Below are 19,152 nucleotides of genomic sequence, written 5' to 3' on the forward strand. Positions count from 1 at the left end.
GTCCTTTGAATAATTCACAAAACAAGAACATTAATTCATGAAGCATTTCACTTTTTTCCCCTCTTTTTTATTTTATTTTTTTAAACAAGAGTGCCCTTGGATATGAATATGTAGACATGATACAATATAAAAAAAACTATAAAAAAAAAAAAAGGATTTATTAATGCAACTGCTTGCAAGTATATTCATATTGTGTATAAAAAAAATTAAATACTGAACATTCAATATGTGAGCAACATGAAATATTCAAACATTTAATAAGCATTTAATTCTCCTGATGGACATCTTAACAGTAAATATGGAAAATTGTTCCAAGACTCAAAAAGTGAAAATTTTAATATTACAAATATTTTGGAACACGTGGTCAAGAATTTAAAACTGAAAGTGACTAAAAATACAGTACGTCACTCTTTAAAAAATAGTATTAAGCTACTCAGAAATCATGTTAACAGCAATGAAATTAAAACCTTTAAGATTTAGATAGATTAGATTCCACCTCCCCAGCACCCCCGCGACCCTTGTGAGGAATAAGCGGTCAAGAAAATGGATGGATGGATAGATTCCATTATTTCACTTCAAATCCATAGTGGTGTTGACAGCCAAAAAGATGAAAATATATCCAAATATGTACACGTAAAGACGTCACGTGACTGCAGAGACTGAGATTTTACATCTGTACTGACATTTTTGGTTAAAAGAACACATTGAGCCAGCAGAGGGCGCCAGTACTTTTTGAAACGACAAACTCCCCCCAGAACTCAAACTAAAGCTAATCGTATCTATTTATTTTTTTAAGTCAAAGTTTAAAGTGGAAAAAAAATAATTTTAATGAGTAGAATATTTTTCTTTATATCCACATGTGGATTTTTGTAACGATACAGCACAATCGTATCGGAATTGTGGGTAAGGGCTATGGAGTATTTTTTATTTATTTTTTGCTTTCTAAAATTCTGTGCTTAATTTGCTCATTATTTAATGTTCATTATTTCACAGCTCCTAGGCTGAGAACCACTGAACTAAATACTATAGTAGCACTTTTTTTGTAAGCTTTAGGGACTTTATTTGAAATGTTCATTTTTCACAAACAAACAAACATGATAGTTACTGGTGCTGACGTTCAATTTCTTTATTTACACACACCAACAACTTTCATAAGCAAAGGAAACAAACATTTTGGGGCTTTATAAAAACAACGGCACTTCCTGTTCTCAAAAATAATTTCCCAAGTAAAAAGTGCAACCGGTGTCAAGCGATGATGAAATAATGATGTGGATCTGTAAACATGATGCACAAAAGGAAGTGGTGACAACATTCGCGTTGTTGAGTCACAGGCCGATGACAGAAGGAAACACCGCGGCACCTGCCGGAGGGGAAAAAAAAAGAAAGAAAAAAAAAAAAAAGAGTCGCATCAGTCCTTTTGCAAACTGTCGTCCCGCTGGAGCCAGCGCACACTTCCTTCCGCATCATTTCGTACTTTTTGGGCTACCGCGACCGTCTCCCGAGTCCCCGTCTGGGACTTTCCAGTCCATCTGCCGGCCTTTTTCATACAGTCCCTTCAGGACCTTCCTGACTTCGTCGGAGCCACCTCCACGACCCATTTCTAAATACTTCCTGTACAGCTGCAGGGCCGTGCGAGCGTCCTCGATGCTGTCATGGGTTTCCCCCTGGATGCTGAGGTCTGATAACAGGAGGAAAGGACATTTAACTTTTTTTTTTGTTTTTTTTTTGCATCGAGGGAAACCCAAGCCTCTTGACAAAATGTATGACTACTGACTGATGTCAATCCAAAGCATTTCAATACAATAAGCCTTCATTAGTGGGGTAAATTGAGCAGCAACATGGACAGTAGCAGGAGGAATAAGAACCTGAAAGCTCAATTATTTTTTACTGCAATAGGTAAAAATCTGAGATACAGAAAGTGCTAAATTTAGCTTATGTCAGACAGAATCACTTAGCATGGTCCCCTTTACCCATTTCATTCGCATCAGCAGTTATCTAGCTGGTTATACCTACACACAAAAAAAAAAAATCTTCCCTTGGTAAAAATCAGCTAGCGTGGCCACCTTAGCGCGCCTCGTTGTTAGGCTTGAGTGCACGTACGTCACCCAGAGACTCAGAAAAGCGAGGAAGGGGGGAAAACGTTTTTCAAAAGTCCAAACCAGGGTTTCGGGCCTAGCATGGTTACATTCGAGTGCCTCATCGTCAGCCCTGAGTGCACACATCACACAGAAAAAGGCAGAATGAGGAGGGGGAAATTAAAAATAAATAAATAAAAACCTAACTTGGCAGTCAGCATGTGGACCCGGGCCTGTAGGCTGGCATGGCCACTTTAGAGTGTCTCGTTGTCCATTAAGTGCCGAAATGTCACACGGAGAAAGAAGCCTTTTTCTATATATGTGACTTTTTTTTTTTTTTTTCAAATTTAGCAAGATACACTACATGACGTAGGGCTGTTTGATTATAAAGAAATATTAATTGTGATTATTTTGATAATAATTGCAGCAGCTCCTGCATGTGTTCCGTTTATGCAATCCGGTGTTCTCCCAGCGTTCGGTAACTGAAAAATGCATCGCTGACTCACGCCCGGCCGTTACAGATTAAGACGCAATACACAAGTAGGTACATTCCACCCCCCAAAAAGAAAAAAAAAAAAAAAGTAAAAACCTATAATCCCATTTCATGTCTTTCCACCTTTGGGAGACTTACCAAGAAAGTACCAGGCGAGAAAGCGCAGTGATATCATCCTCTTCCGAGGCAAATGGAAAAGGTAGACCGTGTCGATGACTTGGTCTTTGAGCACCTTGAAAGAAGCAATCAGTCATCCCTCACGCTAACTTTTAAATTACATCCAACTGGATATATGAGAGCGAGTGAGTACAGTATACCAATAAATTGATAACTCGGAAGTCCTTCTGTAAGCCGTGACCGACAAAGCGGACTCCCGTGTCGATAAGGAAGCGCAGCTTGAGGTAGGTGGACTTGAGCGTGGTCAAATGCTTGGAGGAGATCTTCGCATCCAGGTCACCCGGTTTGATGCCGGAATACTGAGTCAAGTAGTCCACCACCTGCACGATATGCAAACCAGTTCACTGATGATCCCATCACTGAAATTGAGTCATCACATAAAAATGGATTTTGCATGACACACAATAACATATACACATGAGGTGCAGCTATTGTTGCCCACTTGGGTCACCATCTTTACATTTTACTGTAGTATCTGTGACTTTGAGTGTGTTTGGCTTTAAAAGGCGGGGCCTGATCTGGTGAGTGACGTGGGCGTCAACAAATAAAGTCTAGACGTCATTACGAGTTGTTGCTCAGTTAACTTTTTTTGTTTTGTTGCGAGCAAAAAAAAGAGAAGTAACTTTTACGTAAAATTCAAACATTCACCACTAGATGGCAGGAGTGAACTTCACAAGATCCGCGCGACTACCTGTCCACGTGGTTACCTCGCAGGCAACATACCTGTTGTGTTGTGAAGGGTCTGAACGATTAATTCGCTGGCCAAATTATAAGGGGGCACTATTAAACCCACAAATTGTTTTTATTTTTTATTTAAAATTTAAAACCAGCTGTTTTATGCTTTTTTTTTTTTTATTTTTTTTTTTTTAACAATACAATACAAGTCAAACATAATGAGCTCATTTTTTTGCCCATATGTTTTTGTTTTGTTTTTTCTCTGGTGTAAAGTTCAACAAATGCTTTAGGAAAAATTAATGCTCTTCCTGTAATCAATTTCTTCATTGTTGTGAGCAAAAATTGTTATTTTATTCATAATATATTTTTTTAAATTAATCATCATCTTCTGCAAAATATCTGAAACTCCATCAAAAAAAATAAATAAATAAATAAATAAAATAAATAACCAAGGCTGCTAAGAAAGTGGATGATTATTAAATTAATGTATTAAATCATATAAAAATAAGTGCGGCGTGTGTAAGTTGTCTAATGCTGCATTCGAGGATGGTCAGAAGTCGTTTTTTCCCACTTCCGACCTGAAAGTGTTCGAGGCGAAAGTAAACAACCGAAATGGTGGATAGTGGTAAATTGTTTTTCATTTTGGATCTTAAAACTCAGCAAACTTTAAACTTCAGCAAACTTATCTTCTCGCAATTTTGCTTCATTTATTGTTTTGATCTTATTTCATAAGCATTCCATACAGTTCAGTAGTTCACCGAATAATTTCATGCCGGGAGATAACAGCATACTGTCACGTACGTTGTGTTATGTCGAATATTTATGAAAGAAGAAAGCTATCTAGTTTTATATTTGAGTAAAGTGTGTTTTACCATTTACAGTCTGTGGTCGCCATTGTAGAGTGACGTGACGTCCGTTAGTGAAGTCGTGGTCCTTTTTTTTCCCCCCGACTTCGCAAGTGGAATTTCCGAGTTCAAGGGGGCGTTCCCGTACACCGACTTGCGACCACCCTCGAATGCAGCATTACACCCCCCACAGACATCACCTGCTCCTGCGTGGAGATGTAGTCGTCGATGAAGGGCACGCCCTCGTTGGGCCCCTGCCCCCGCACGCACGTGATCCTGGCCACGGACATCTGGCTGGGCTTGATGGTCGACTTGGTGCCGTCGCTGCGCAGCTCCGCCTCTTCCTGCGCGCGCATACGTCATTTGTATTCTCGACTCCAATTCTTTCACTGGGAAACCCGCGCAACACGCTCACCTGGTTGAGCGTAACAAACTCGGCGTCCAGTCCCACCAGGTCGCCCGCCTGCGGCATCTCGCTGACCATCAGCGGGATGAAAGTGGCGTGAGTCTTCCTCTGCTTGCGAGCCAGCGAGGCCTCCGTCAGCAGGACGCTGGCGTCAATGGGGTTCTTAACTGAAGAGGCGGCAAAGAGCGATTGAGACTTTCTTGCGCGTGCGAGCGTCACGCGCGAAGTCAAACTCACTGCGCAGGTCGTATTTGGTGTGGTGGTTTCTCTTGGCGTAGTACAGGATGGCGGGAACTTTCCAGCTCATGTCGAATTGCGCAGCTTCGGTCTGTGAAGTTGAAAACAGTTTGGGAACAAATCTGTTCACTCTATTGAATACTTTCTTACGTTATCTCACTTTGTGGGAGCCGTGTGGCATTATGTGGCCTCAAGACCAAGGTTATTAAAATAGTTTTGGAATTTCCAGTACAATTATTTTTAATTGATTAGTTAGTTTTTATGAATTTTTATTTTTTATTTTAGTTTTTATTAGTTATAGTTGATTTTTTTGTGTGTATTTCTGTATCCTACATTGCTCACGTAGAATATGTCCCAGCAAACTAACAAATGTGATTTGCGGGGCCGTTTTTGAGTGGCGGTCAATGGCAGCCTTTCCAGACCCACTTTCTGTCTTTCAGGAAAAGTGGGTGTGGCTTACCAGGCTAGGCGCTTTAGTATTGGTCAACTTTATTGCTGGAGTTGATACGGTTAATACTGTGGGGGGAAAAATAACTCTTTAAAACTCTGTTTGGCTTCAGGGTAAATTAAAAAAAAAAAAAAAAAAAAAAAAAAAAAAAAAACTAAAAAGTTTAAATAATGTTCCAAGGTTATTTTAATTAACTAAAACTAATGAAAAAATTGTAAACTACATTTCAAAAAACAATTTGGTTCACAAAATTAAAATATAAACGAAAATGTTTTATTAAAAAACATTAACTGAAAACTGCATTTTATGTTTACAAAACTAACTACAATTATAGTCTTTGGTAATTAATTGAATGCATGAGCCTTTGGGGATGATTTTAAATGTGATCTTAAGTAGATTTATTTTGATATTAACCGGGATAAGGATGCTTGAAAGTGTGTCACACAAAAGTGACATCATCTAGCAGCAGCCAATAGAAAAGCACCTTTAAATTATGTCACTCCCATGGTGTTTTTTTAAAAACAATTTTTTTTAAACTAAAACTAATACTGAAACAAACTAAAACTAAACCTTTATTGAAGAACTAAAACTAATAAAAACTAACAGAACCACCCTGAACACTAATTAAAACTAACTCCATTTAAAAAACAAAACTCTAAACGAAATAAAAACGAACTCAATTGAAAAATTCCAAAACTATAATAACCCTGGTCCCTTCCAACCAAAACAAACTGAGTGCTTGACTCACCTTGTCGATGGGCTCGATGAGGAAATCGTTGAAAAGATACCACTGCTGGTGCGTGACTCCCTGAAACAAACATTCCTCCTGCGGTTACGCGAACGTGGAAGGACAAACGGATTTTGCCCGTCACAGCTTCACTCACCTCTTTTCTCTGGTGATACGTTTCTCCCACTTTGATGTGCGCCACCAAGTTCCCACCCGTGCGAGCGTCAAGGACATGCGGCACGGTCACCACCAGGTCGTAGAGGCACGCGCCATCGGCCTCCTCGGTGACACTCAGCTAATGGCGTTGAAAACACCGTGAGCAGCCAAAAAACGAACAATGACTTCTTTCTTTCTTCCTTCCCTCCCTCACCTCCTCTCCTTCTGGCCAGCTGCTGATCTCCAGTCCCTGTGTTTTGCTGATGGACATCTTCAACGTGAGCGGGATCCACATGTGTCTCAGGTCCTCTAACCGGGTGAAGCCCTCCATGTTGCAAACGTCCTCGCCACTGAAAGAGGTCAAGCAAGGTCAGATGAAAGGTTGCAGAAATACAAACGATGTCAGCAGTGAATTGAAGAGACGAGGAGACGTGGGTCTTACTCGAGGCACCACTCGGTGGGCATGGGCGGGGGTTCTTTGGGCATGGCAGGCTCTGATTCCTCTTTTTGCCTGGCCTTAGTGAAGGCGTACTATGTCGAGAATCACAACCAAATTGGGGATTTTATTAAACACTCAAGGAATTTGTTGTCCATCTGCTTTGCACACAAATTTTACCTCACTTACCCGAGCATATAAAATGATGAAATTAGGGCTGTGCAATTAATCGAAATTCAATTACAATGTCAATCATTACACTCCACAATGACAAAATCAGCATCATGGTAAAAAAAGATTAATACAAATTTTTTAGTATAAATTGTTTACATTTGCATCTTTTTAAAATTTTAATAAAACTAATTTAATAAATTTTGTTTCATCCAAAAGGAATTATAAAACATAATTACAGTAATTTTATTTGTCTTAATATTATTTATTTGTTTTTTCATGTGAAAACATTTTCTTGTTTTGTACCAAAAAATAATCGTCCTACTGTACAGTGTACATGCTGCGCTCCAACTTCAAGTTTTTGCCAGCATAAATCAATCAATCAATCAATCAATTGGTCCAAAAGGAACTTACATAATTATAGTATTTCTATTTTTTTTTTATTCGTGTTAATATGTTTAAATGTGTAAACATTTTCTTATTTCGTACCAAAATAAATAAATAATTGTCCTACTGCACAATGTACAAGCTGCACGCCAACTTCAAGTTTTGCCAACATAAATAAAAAAATAAATAAAAAAAATAAAAAAATAAAAAAATATTAAAAATTCTGTTTGGTACAAAGGGAACTTACATAATTATAGTGCTTCTATTCTTTTAATTGGTGTTATATTTTAAAATGCTTAAAGATTCTCTTGTTTTGTACCAAAAATGAATAATTGCTTGAATAATAGGGATTTCAATTATTGCCAAGAATAATCGTGATTAGGAGGGGGTGTTTAAAAAAATAAATAAAAAATCGCTTCGGCAATATATCGCGATATTATATTGCACAATTATTGTATCAATTCAATATGGGTCGAATCGATGTTTAAACATTAATTTTTGATGGAAATATTCAACAAAACGAACAGAATGTTATTTTAATGGAACATTAAGACTTAATATTTTATTTCAATACTGTTCAAATATGACAGATTGCAAACAGTTTCAATACAGTAGCTCACAGTTATACGCCTTAAGTTTCAGATCAATACATTTTCATACAAATATTAGTGTTGTACTTGTATAAGTTTACTGATTAGTAAATTAGATTTTTTTTAAAATCACAATTATCGACTTATAAATTCGTATCGGGATTAATCCGTATCGAATTGAATCGTGACACAGATCAAATTGACAGATACTAGGCAATTCATACCCCTAATCGTGATCATTATTTTTTGCATCATCGAGTAGCCCTAGATGAAAGTACCTCTGCCTGGACCTTCCAGAATTCCGCCTCTTTAGTGCTGTTCACCTCACAGTTTATCACCAAAACATCGGGGAGACATCGAATGTTGCGTGTCTGTACCTGCAGAAGTGCACATAGGCAACAAGAGTGTCAGCGCACGAGGTCACCAACGTGGGCCGAGGCGGCGCCGTTCCGGAACTCACTGTGGGTTGATACTTCTCACAGTTTTCACACCACGCCTGTGTGCTCTGCTCTAGACAGATGCTCTTTTTCAGGATCTCCGCAAAGTCGTACTCCTTTATCGTTTTCTCTGGTAAATCAAATGAACAAAGAGGTCATGTTATTTGCTTCAAGCTAAGTTTTGTATTCTATTTTGGAATAATGCTGTAACATAACCAAATATGGGAAAAGTTGAACGTTGTCAATACTTTCTCCATGCACTATTCTTCTATCTTGATTGTGACATTACGATGCTAAAAAGGTGAGCGAGCCCGCGGTACTCACCTTGAGCGTTCTGCTCGGGGTAGTGCATTGTGAAGAGCAAGGTGAGAGAGGAGCGAACAGTTTCCTTCCCACAGCGACACAGGCTGCTGTTCTCCACCTCGCATCCAAACAGCTTCCCGATGGCGGATTCACCAGACGAGCCCAGAGAGCTGGAAACATAAGAATCTTCTTTTGGTTTCCTTAGGTGACTTGGTAAAATCATGAACTCATTCACTCGCAGCCATTTTGAGTGAAGCAACCCCCTTCGCTCCCGGCTGTTTTACTGGATTTTGACTGATTTTGCAAGCCCCACAGAATATTGTGCTCTATTGCTATAAAAACATGAAATCTACCAAAAGAAAGATTAGAGAGAAAAAAAAAAAAAGTATATTTCTATCTGTTTCCGTTTTGCAGCAATTAGCATTAGAATATAGTTAAGCTTCATCATTATTCACAAATCTGCTTAGAATCGTGGGGAAGTCAGCTTGTTTTCATCATGGCCCTGATCTCTTATACTCTGCTGCCACCTGCTGGCCAGTTTTGTAATCACTACCATTTTCTTGTAGTCTCAGTTGAGAGGCTGTATCGTGTAAACACATCTTTGGGACACTTAAAACATTTAAAATAGAACGGATTTATATGATTTTGGGAGCAAATGAGTTATTTCCCCCAATACTAACATTTGATTTACATTTCTCTATTTAAAGTTTATGCTTTAATCCTACAAGTTAATGTAAGTTACATTTAGTATAATCAGCCCATTCCTTTCCCGGTGTTGCACAGCCAATAAACCTTAATACCACGTAGCGCACCACTTATATTAGCAGTCAAATGGAAGTGTGCCAACAAGTACAGAAGAATGACTTTCACCACTCTGACCTGCTGCTGGCCCCCCTGTAGGCCTGTGGCCCCTCCTGCTCTTGAGTCTCCTGGTGCAGTTGTGTGAGAATGAAGCGGTTCCAGCTTTGGATTAGACGCCCGAGTCTGGCCTTCCCCGTTTGCTCGTCAGAGTCGGCGAGGATCAGGCCCAGCGCCGATGCTTCGGGGATGGTGCGAAATGCTCGCAGGAAATTACTTGCCTTGATGAGAGGAGACAGAAGAGGATCCCGTCAAGTGGCAAGTGTTTCCCAATGATAGATCGAACGTGCATATGGAGGCTCAGCTCATCTCTCAGGTTTCTCCGTGCATTAGTAATACTAGTCGCGCTTCACTGAAGATATACGACATGTAATTCTCTTTTGTTTTATATGTGAGCAAAAGTGAAGCTTAACTGACCTGACATGGATCTCCTCGCGACAAATCCAACATGTGGAAGAGGAAGCCAAGCTCGCAGGCCAAACAAAACTCCTTCTGACACAAATGATTCTGCACCAGACAGCGAATTGGCTCCAGGAAATATAAAACCTAAAGTGCCAACACAAACCATAAAATGTGTAGGATTTAACTAGGGCTGCTTTTATAATGGGAAAAATAATAACTGATTATTTTGGCAACAATTGAAATCACAATTATTCAAACGATTATTTAATTTTTGGTACAAAACAAGAAAATGTTTCAGCATTTAAAAATAATAAGACCAATTAAAAAAATGGTAACACTATAATTATGCAAGTTAATTTTGGACCAAACAGAATTTATATAATATTTATTTATTTATGTTGGCAAAAACAAAGTTGGAGTGCAGCTTGTGCACTGTGCAGTAGGACGATCATTTACTTTTTTGGTACAAAACAAGAACATGTTTACACATTTAAAAATATTAAGACCAATTAAAAAAAATAGAAACACTATCATTAAGTGAGTTCAGAATTTATAATTATATGTATATATAATATTATTCATTTATTTATTTATTTATTTATTTATTTATGTTGGCAAAAACTTGAAGTTGGATCATTTATTTCTTTGGTACAAAACAAGAAAAAATATTAAGAATAAATAAAATTCTTGTAACACTATACTTATGCAATTTCCTTTTGGATGAAACAAAATTTATTAAATTATTTATTTTAAAATGTAAAAAAGGTGCAAATGTATGAATATAAACAACTCAAAAATTAGTATTTACATGTTTTTTTACGATTAAGCTGATTTTGTAATTGTTGCGTGTCATACTTGAAATTGTAATTGAATTTTGATTAATTGTGCAGCCCTAGATTTAACAAGCAAATCAAAACAACCATTTTATGAAAAGGATATAGGCTAAGTCTCACCTGGATCATGCAGTTACAGTATGCATTAGGGATGTGAGGCTCCAGGCCGGCGAACAAGGTTTTGTTGTAATGTTTGAAGTCAAAGTCCTCCAGTCCCAGTTTGGAGTATTTAATTGTCACCTACTCAGGCACAAGAATGTCACGATCACACATGAGGTACAAGAAACCTTCACATAGGGAAAAATACGAACCTTTCTATATTTTTTGGGCACCATGTAGAGATGTGGCTCTTCGTCACGCCCAATTGGTGACTCTGGAACCTGGTTGTAACTGTCGTAATCCTGCTCCACGTCTTTTATTTTGTAGGGAACCTGAATCAGGGGAGAAAAAGAGATGAAACCGTGAACACTACAAAAAAAAAAAAAAAAAAAAAAACATAACCGTTTCATATACACTTCATGTTTTCAACATGCCTGGTTCCGGGGGCGAGCGCGCGGGTTTGCTGCATATCCGATGAATCCAACGGTCTTCATTGTGCGCAGGATTTCTGGGTCCACGGGAGGAGCTCGTCTATAAAACAAACAAGCAAAATAATAATAATAATAACATCAAAAGTAGCAACATTTTGATTCACGAATAGAAACAATACACAATATACCATAATTTCCGGACTATAAGCCGTGACTTTTTTTCACACGCTTTCAACCCTGCGGCTTATACAATGATGTGGCTAATTTATGTATTTTTTCTAACGGCCGCCAGGGGTGCTCGAGCAGAAAAGGTAAGCGTGAGACAGGTGGAATATATGTGTCGAGGAAGATGCAAGTTTAATGTAACTTGGCGCTTTGTGCATGAATAAAATGAGCATGAACAGACCGTCATCATGGAAAATACTAGAAGTCTCAGTCTCAGTGACTTTTACCGGTATGTTATTTTTAACCAGCCCTGTTAGTTACTACCATATTGCTGCTGTGTTACTGCCGCGTCACAGGCACTGTTTGGAAAGAGAAGCTAAGGTATATTATTAAACATTTGAAAAAAATCTTTTTTTGTAAATATCTCATGTTTCAATGTGGGCACATGCGATTTAGAGTCAGGTGTGGCTTATGTATGTACAAAATGCTTTTTCCTTTAGAAATGTACTGGGTGCGGTTTATAATCAGGTGCGGCTTATAGTCCGGAAATTATGGGAACTATATTAAACCTTGTCTGTACAAAAATAACACATAAAAGAGGCAAAACACAATCACGATCAGTCACAGCAGCAAAGCATGATGGGAAAGCCTCCTATGATTACCATTGCTATCTTCAAGTTAGCTCAGTAGTGTGCACCAGAAGCGGTGAGAACACATTTCAAAGTAAGAGTATGAACAGGAAGTATAGTGTTAGCTGCATTAATCTTACTGATTTAACTTCATTTGGTTAGTGTGTCTTGTGAAGTGTAAAATGTCTTATCCCATTTAATGTACATTTGCTTATTGGTTTATTTTTGTCCTTTTTTTTGCCCATTTTATATTGTTCAAATAAACAAAACTGTGCTCTTGTAAGAGCATTCAATTGTAAATTACATTTTTGATCAAATGCAATATGAATATTGTTGGAGGGAATGCTCATTTATTTTATATTCATACATAAACTGTAAAATGGTGTATGTTCATTCAAATGTGAACTAAAGTGGGCCGGTCTGAGACCTGAAACTCCAGCAATGAAAATGAGTCCCAGTCGGGCCCTGCATGCAACTATGCATTGATTTCACCCTGTTGATATAAATTTTGTGTCTCAGCAAACTTTTCTAAACTTTACAGGGTTTTGACTTTCCAGTGACTCACAATGCCTGACAATATAACGACCAGCAAAAATGGTTAAATAGCAGTGCTTTGTACCACATTTTTTAGGTGAATTACTCAAAACACTGTCACCTAATATCGAAACAATTTGATGCGGGTTTGACGTCAAAGATAAAATCAATGGTTACCCAATGTTTTTGATTAAAATGGGGGTGGGGGGTTTGACTCACAACTACAACACTCACAACTATTTGACGGTGACTGCAGATAAGAGAACTGAGTGAACTTCCACACAGTAAATAGTTCTACATGATAATTCTTTGCAACGAGTAGTGACGCCATACATCTCCATTCTGGAGAGAGTGAATAGCCGTCTCCACTCACGCTGACTTCCCCAGCCTGCCCGTGACTCATCCCAAAACCTACTCGCAGCTTCACCTTTTACACCGGCCAATTCAAACAGGTTGTGGTGCCTCAAACAGAAGTTGTGGATTTCATTCAAATGTGGTATGTTGGTAAACATTCCTGGGAGAATGAATGCTGTGATCGGAATGACTCACAGTAAACCTTAACGACCCCTACCTCGGGCTGGGCGTGGCCAGCGCGGCGGGCCAGTCCGACAACAGCGGCTCCGTGCTGGTGAGCGTCATGGGGATGAGAGAAAGCGGCAGCAGGTCGTGGTTCCAATCCAGCTGAGGCAGCGTGTCCACGAGGCAGGGCAGCGCAAACTCCGTCTCCCGGGAGTAATCATTGAAGGAAACGTCGGGGGTGTCCGACCACAGGTGCACGCATCCGCCAGAGTCCCCGAAGGCTAAAGCTTGCTTGCTGGATGATACGTCAAAACTCATCAGCAACTGGCCCACGGTGTTCACGTGAAAAATATCCGCCACGTTGGCGAGCCCGGTGGGCTCACAGAATTGGCACTGACCTGGAAGGGAGACATTGGGCAGATATTTAGGTCCAAACAACTTTGCATTACCATGACAACTAGTGAAATTTGTGGACTTGAAAAGTTTTGCTATCCTTACATGTATTTCTGGCTGTCGTGGCTATATTAATGACTGCTAGCATGTAATGTTACGCAGCATGTTTATGTGCTGTTATTACGGGCTAATGCTGAAGATGCTCTTTTCTACCCTGTGTTGTACATCACTTTCCACGAGAATAAAACAATTCTTATATGAATAGCTCTGTTACAGTGAAATCTATTTTTTGTTACTTTTGTAAAGGTGCTTATTTGAGCAGGTAGTCAACATGCTGCTGGGAATGTAAATTGTGACAAATTTGACTGTAGTAAAACAAAACAACAACAAAAAACTACTATCAATATTTTATACCTTTATGAAGTAGGATTGTAGCCAAAGTTAGCGATAGACCAATATGTTTTTTTTCTGGGCCAATATCGATTATTAACTGTTAAATAATCCTAACACCAACAAAACATGTTTAAATGTTTTTCTTTTTTATATTAGATAATGGAGATCTTCGTCTTAAAATTCTAACAGAGTGCAGGGAGCTCCCAGGCTCAATAGCATGTCTTAGAAATTTCAATAAAAATGTAAACAATAGCTCCCTAAAGTTTTCTACATTGAAATTTTCCAAAATTTGAGTCTAACGCTTCTCAAATAGTGGCGTGGGCTCATTTACCCAGAGGAACATTGTAACATGTTTTGCCCCGTACCAGAATTAAGTGAAATTGCACATCCACTACAGTCGATAGCTGTGGCAATCTCATTTATTTATTTTCTTAATTCAGCAAAATTGATACAAAAGTTATTCTTGATTCTTAGTTGATATTTATTTGTTTGTTTTTCCCCTTGAATGTTAATAATGATAGAGTTGTACTTATAACAATTTCTTAGACAAATGATACTATTCATAGTCAAGGTGGAGAGTTGGGGCGGAGGGCACAAAATATTTTCTTCTTCCTGGGGATGGGCGTAACAGAAAAATAACTGGAGCTTTATTTTAGAGTCGGCATGGCTTCATGGTAGAGTTGTGGTCACCCAACCGTGAGGTTGTGGGTTCGATCCTCAGCCCTTTTTTTTTTTTTTTTTTTTTTAATAATAATATTAATTATATATATTAATATATTATTATTTTAAACTTTCTTATGTTAAATGTTTTAAAGTTTGTTGAATAATGTTTTAAGATTGTTATTGTATGTTTTTTTTTGTTTTTTTTAGTAAATTTTGTAACCTATTTTTATTTTTTATTTTATTTTATTTTAGTTTTTTTCCTCTGAATGTTAACTATTGTTTTTTGATGCTTATGTGTTGTCTTTCCTTGTGTAAAGCACATTGAGTTGCCTTGTGTATGAAATGTGCTATACAAATAAACTTGCCTTGCCTTGCCTTGCCTTGTGACCATGTCAAAGTGTCTTTGAGCAAGACTGAACTCCGACTTGCTCCCAGTGGATGTGGCAGCGCCCTGAATGGCAGCGGCCGATCACCGGTGTGTGAATGGGTGAATGTGAGGCATTGTAAAGCACTTTGGGCACCATATGGTGTAGATAAAAACGCGATTAAAAAAAAAAAAAAAAAAAAAAAAAGCAACCAATTGACCATTTATTTTAAGTGAAAACAAAAACTAAAAGTGAAGGGATTTCTGAGACTCTCAGCATTGGAAGTTAACTGAACATTTAACCCAAAAATTTATTGCCTGGGGTTTCCTCCATTTTAAGATGATCTCTTATCGGACGTCAGATTTTTTACTAAAGGCTGATCTTGCTGATAATTAGGGATAATCGGCCTGGCCGATTATCGGCGCCGATATTGGGCATTTTGCCGAGTATCGGTATCGGCCTTTTTTAAAAATCCAAACCCTGGGAACTTTCTGAACTTTCTGAAATGTAAAAGTTTAAGATTCCAAGTAGTTTAAAATTTTGTAAAACAATATTTACGATAGAGAACTACAGAGAGTGAAGGTATTGTTTATGTTTCCATTTAACTTTTTAAAACATACTAATAACCTTAGGAGCTCCCTGAACATTTTGAACAATTTCAAAGGATTTTGTCTAAGATAAAATACATAAATAAATAAATAAAATAAAAACTACATTTCAAAAAGTCAGAAAAATTGTTCAATAAACATGCGTTAAGCCCTCACAACAAAGTCAAGAATGGCATTTGTATTTAAAAAAAATAAAATAAAATAAAATAATAATTGTGGTTATCAGCATCCTTGACTACTAATAATCCGCATCAGTATCTGCCCTGAAAAAAATATATCGGTGTATCTCGATGCATCAAAATGTCAAATATCGGCAGTGATAATCAGCCCGGCTGATAATTGGTCTATCCCTAACTCAAAGTTGTCGGTGTAATCAAATTAGAACTACAGCTGTACCTGTCTGTGAGATAATGGCCAAGCGTGATGTGTACGTAGGAATGAAGCGCAAGAAGAGCGGGTCCACATGCACTTGAAGCGGCGTAACAGCTCGCATCATGCGGAGGTCGTACACCATGAGGAAACGGTCGCAAGCCAACCCGTTCAGTCCTCGGCTGGAGAAGCCGCAGGCGGCCAAGAGGTTGCCGTGCACGTCGAAATCTGACAGGCTGCCTGAGAAGGCGTCAAACTCGTGCTCCGTTTTGAACGTACGCAGGTCACGAAGCGTCACCTAGTTTTAATAGAAGGACAACATGACCATTGGAAATCGGACATCATATTTCACTTCCTACTGGAGCCTCCTTACCTTGCCTGAAGTATGCCCGCAGAAGAAAAAGCGACTGGTTTGGCGCATGATTGCAACTCCGGGGACCTCCACGGTGAACTTTTAGGCACATCAATGATACAAACAATGAGTTATGAACTGTGTCAAGTGATAATGTGCTGTATGGGAATCTCACCTTTTGAGTTTCCTGAACTGTATTCAAGTCAACTTCAGCTACATAGTTTTGTAGTCCTCCAATTAGCAACATATTGTTGTCAGTCATAAGGAGACTATGCATATCAGCGCCCTCCTCCATCCTAGAATGACCGACATGTCATCAATTGATGATTGCGACACTAAATATGTAATCAAATTAGATAAAAAGAAGGCTCTCCATACGGATAATCAAACATGATGAGGCCCCCACGAGTACAGCATTTGAGGTTACACTTTGAGAGGAACAGCACGCCTGTCTCCAGACTCTGAATGTGTCGAATGTCATCAGATGCATGAACTTGAAAAGAAGAGTAGCGGCCCATCGTGGAGCCAAAGAACGACGTAGCGTGACCCTGTAAGCAAGGAGAAAAAGATGAGCTATTGATTTGTAGAAAGGAACACCATCACAACAATCGACGCTCACTCTGTGGTTTCCCATCCAAAGCAGTTCTTCCTGCAGGTCAAAATGTGCGGCTGTAACAGGGACGCCAACTTCAGAGACGACACTGTGCAGCTCAGAAAACATGCCCTCCATGAGATGCACAGGTTCAGGGACCGTCACGGCCAGACCGTCCGCATCAATCTCAACACCCTGCAGGAGGTTGGGGTTGATGTGGGGATCCAGGGAGGGCTCTATCCCAGGATCCAGAGTCCCATGAAGGCTCGGAGAGTAGTCCCCCATCCCAGAGTCCAGACCCTCATAGTTCATCATGGGTTCAGCTAAATCAACCTAGAATTAAACCACAAAGTCTGCGAATGATGCACGCTCATAAATGTGATTGTTGGTCGAGTTGACACTGACAGGGCATGAAACCTCTCTTCTTCGCCTCGGCTAACAGTTAGCTAGCTAACACATTCAACGACACTTTCAAACTAGATTCCTAAATTTTATGAGTCAGTCGTTAAATCGTAGGCAAGCGATACATAATGGCGTTGTAGTTCACACCAGTAACGACTGCAATGAGTTTACAGAAAGTGTTTACCAGCCGCGTACTGCTTTTACCAGGTTAGCTTCTTGCTAAAAAGAACCGGAGCTAATCTGCCGCACACAGTCAGTTCCATTTTATTATTAGTAGTTTTTTAAAATCTCATTTAGATTCAAAACCAGAAGTGGTATGGCATTAAAAGTCATACGTTCTTGCCGACTTGACATTGAAGTTTGATTTTCCTCCCATAATCAGAGCTGAAGTCACAACAAAAACAATAACACGCACAAGCAGAGGTGATGCGTTCATGAGCACAGTCGTAAATTAGCCACTTCCAAACTTGTTACGGTCCACGCATTCTATGTTATTTATGTTACTCATGTAACGTTATTTCACAATCTTTATATATATATATATATATATATATATATATATATATATATATATATATATATATATATATATATATATATATATATATATATATATATATATATATATATAAACAAAACATTTATTATGTAACGAAAGATGTTTTATTTACTCCGGTAAGGTTAATAATATATCTTATGCAGTATTTCTAGTGTAAAAAAAAAAAAAAAAGTACTTTCTCTTGTTTTGTGTATCTATTCTTTTACGCTTTTACAAAAAAGAAATGTATTTGCTAAGCTTGTAGAAATAGACAGGAAAGAATCTATCTAAAAACACTTTTACAAAAGATGAAGAAGAAGAAGAAGAAAAAAAAATCAAACTCAAGTTTGTTTGTTTGTTTGTTTGTTTGTTTGTTTGTTTGTTGGTTTGTTTGTTTAATACAAAACAGGGCAATGTGGATAAACCCTCCCGATGCTTTGTATTTTCTTAATTATTTTTGACATTTTCACTCAATATGTCTTAAATTCAAATTAAGTTCAGTTCAGTGAGAGATGCCCATTAGGCATGGAAATCCCTCCCTAATATCTGACTCACTGACTCACCCTCGTTCATACCTTTAAAAGAAACGCAGCGACTCTCATCACTCAAAACACCGCAAGGACCTCTCGAGAAGGAGGGGCTCGATAGACATCAGCATTAAAAAAAAACAAAAAAAAAACGACCATGACGTTTGCTTGCACGACTTTGGTGTATCTCTTCTTGCTGTTGGCCACTTCTGCCTGCCACTGCCGCTCTGTCGGTCGGAATGATGATGCCTGTGCGAAGATGGAGCGCAACTCTCTGGAACTCAACCAGCTCACAATAAGTGCATCACGACAGGTACGTGCTTTGGAAATTGTCCCGTGAAATAGCTACACCGTGACGAGGAACCGCATTTTATAATCACTTTAGTGAAGAAGAAAAGAAAAAGACCATCTACCGTTTTTGGAAATCGCTTCCGTATAATCTATAAAGTAACTAGCAGTTAATGAAAGAATGACTATAGCCCAATCTAGGCCTATGTGAATGCAAATTGTGCTCAAAGAAATAAATACATATAAATAAAATATAAACATAAAATATAAATAATTAATATGTTCCTGCATTGACATGCTACCGAGAATTAATGTACGCATCAGGAAGCTGATTTTCTCTTAACTGTGGAGTGACAATGCACGGGATAATTTTTTTACAGGCACGGAATGGATCGAAAGAAACATCAAGTTTCATAGACTTCTTGCCTGACTGGATGCAAGCCAAGGATACGTGTGATCCTGAGACCTTGAGAGACAACCACATCGTAAGCAACAATACACACCATGACATCAGTGTGGTATGCAAATGATTGGAGTTGCATTTAAAGTAATTGGGATGTTTTTTTTTTTGTTTTTTTTTGGTCACACCTTCAACAGCCATGCATTGAAAAGATCTTCAAGGTGTTGAG

At 38.5% G+C, this 19,152-nt stretch overlaps 1 protein-coding gene across 1 annotated transcript; it reads right to left on the reverse strand.

The window, feature by feature from the left end:
* Positions 1 to 1,111: 1,111 nt before the first annotated feature.
* pan2 (poly(A) specific ribonuclease subunit PAN2) lies at positions 1,112 to 17,651 on the reverse strand. The gene is made up of 26 exons (XM_077512879.1): positions 17,506 to 17,651; positions 16,796 to 17,101; positions 16,555 to 16,724; positions 16,352 to 16,472; positions 16,198 to 16,275; positions 15,852 to 16,122; positions 13,086 to 13,431; positions 11,190 to 11,286; positions 10,968 to 11,087; positions 10,777 to 10,896; positions 9,839 to 9,967; positions 9,443 to 9,642; positions 8,585 to 8,733; positions 8,284 to 8,390; positions 8,102 to 8,200; positions 6,682 to 6,770; positions 6,454 to 6,589; positions 6,241 to 6,378; positions 6,105 to 6,164; positions 4,909 to 4,999; positions 4,681 to 4,838; positions 4,466 to 4,609; positions 2,886 to 3,065; positions 2,707 to 2,800; positions 1,475 to 1,678; positions 1,112 to 1,360 (listed from the first exon to the last, which is right to left on the reverse strand). Exons 2-26 carry the CDS (start codon positions 17,081 to 17,083, stop codon positions 1,326 to 1,328), a joined length of 3,624 nt encoding a protein of 1,207 aa, XP_077369005.1. The 5' UTR covers positions 17,084 to 17,101; positions 17,506 to 17,651; the 3' UTR covers positions 1,112 to 1,325.
* Positions 17,652 to 19,152: the final 1,501 nt, after the last annotated feature.

Source organism: Festucalex cinctus, chromosome 2 (assembly GCF_051991245.1).
Source record: "Festucalex cinctus isolate MCC-2025b chromosome 2, RoL_Fcin_1.0, whole genome shotgun sequence".
In the NCBI taxonomy this organism is placed as follows: Eukaryota; Metazoa; Chordata; class Actinopteri; order Syngnathiformes; family Syngnathidae; genus Festucalex; species Festucalex cinctus.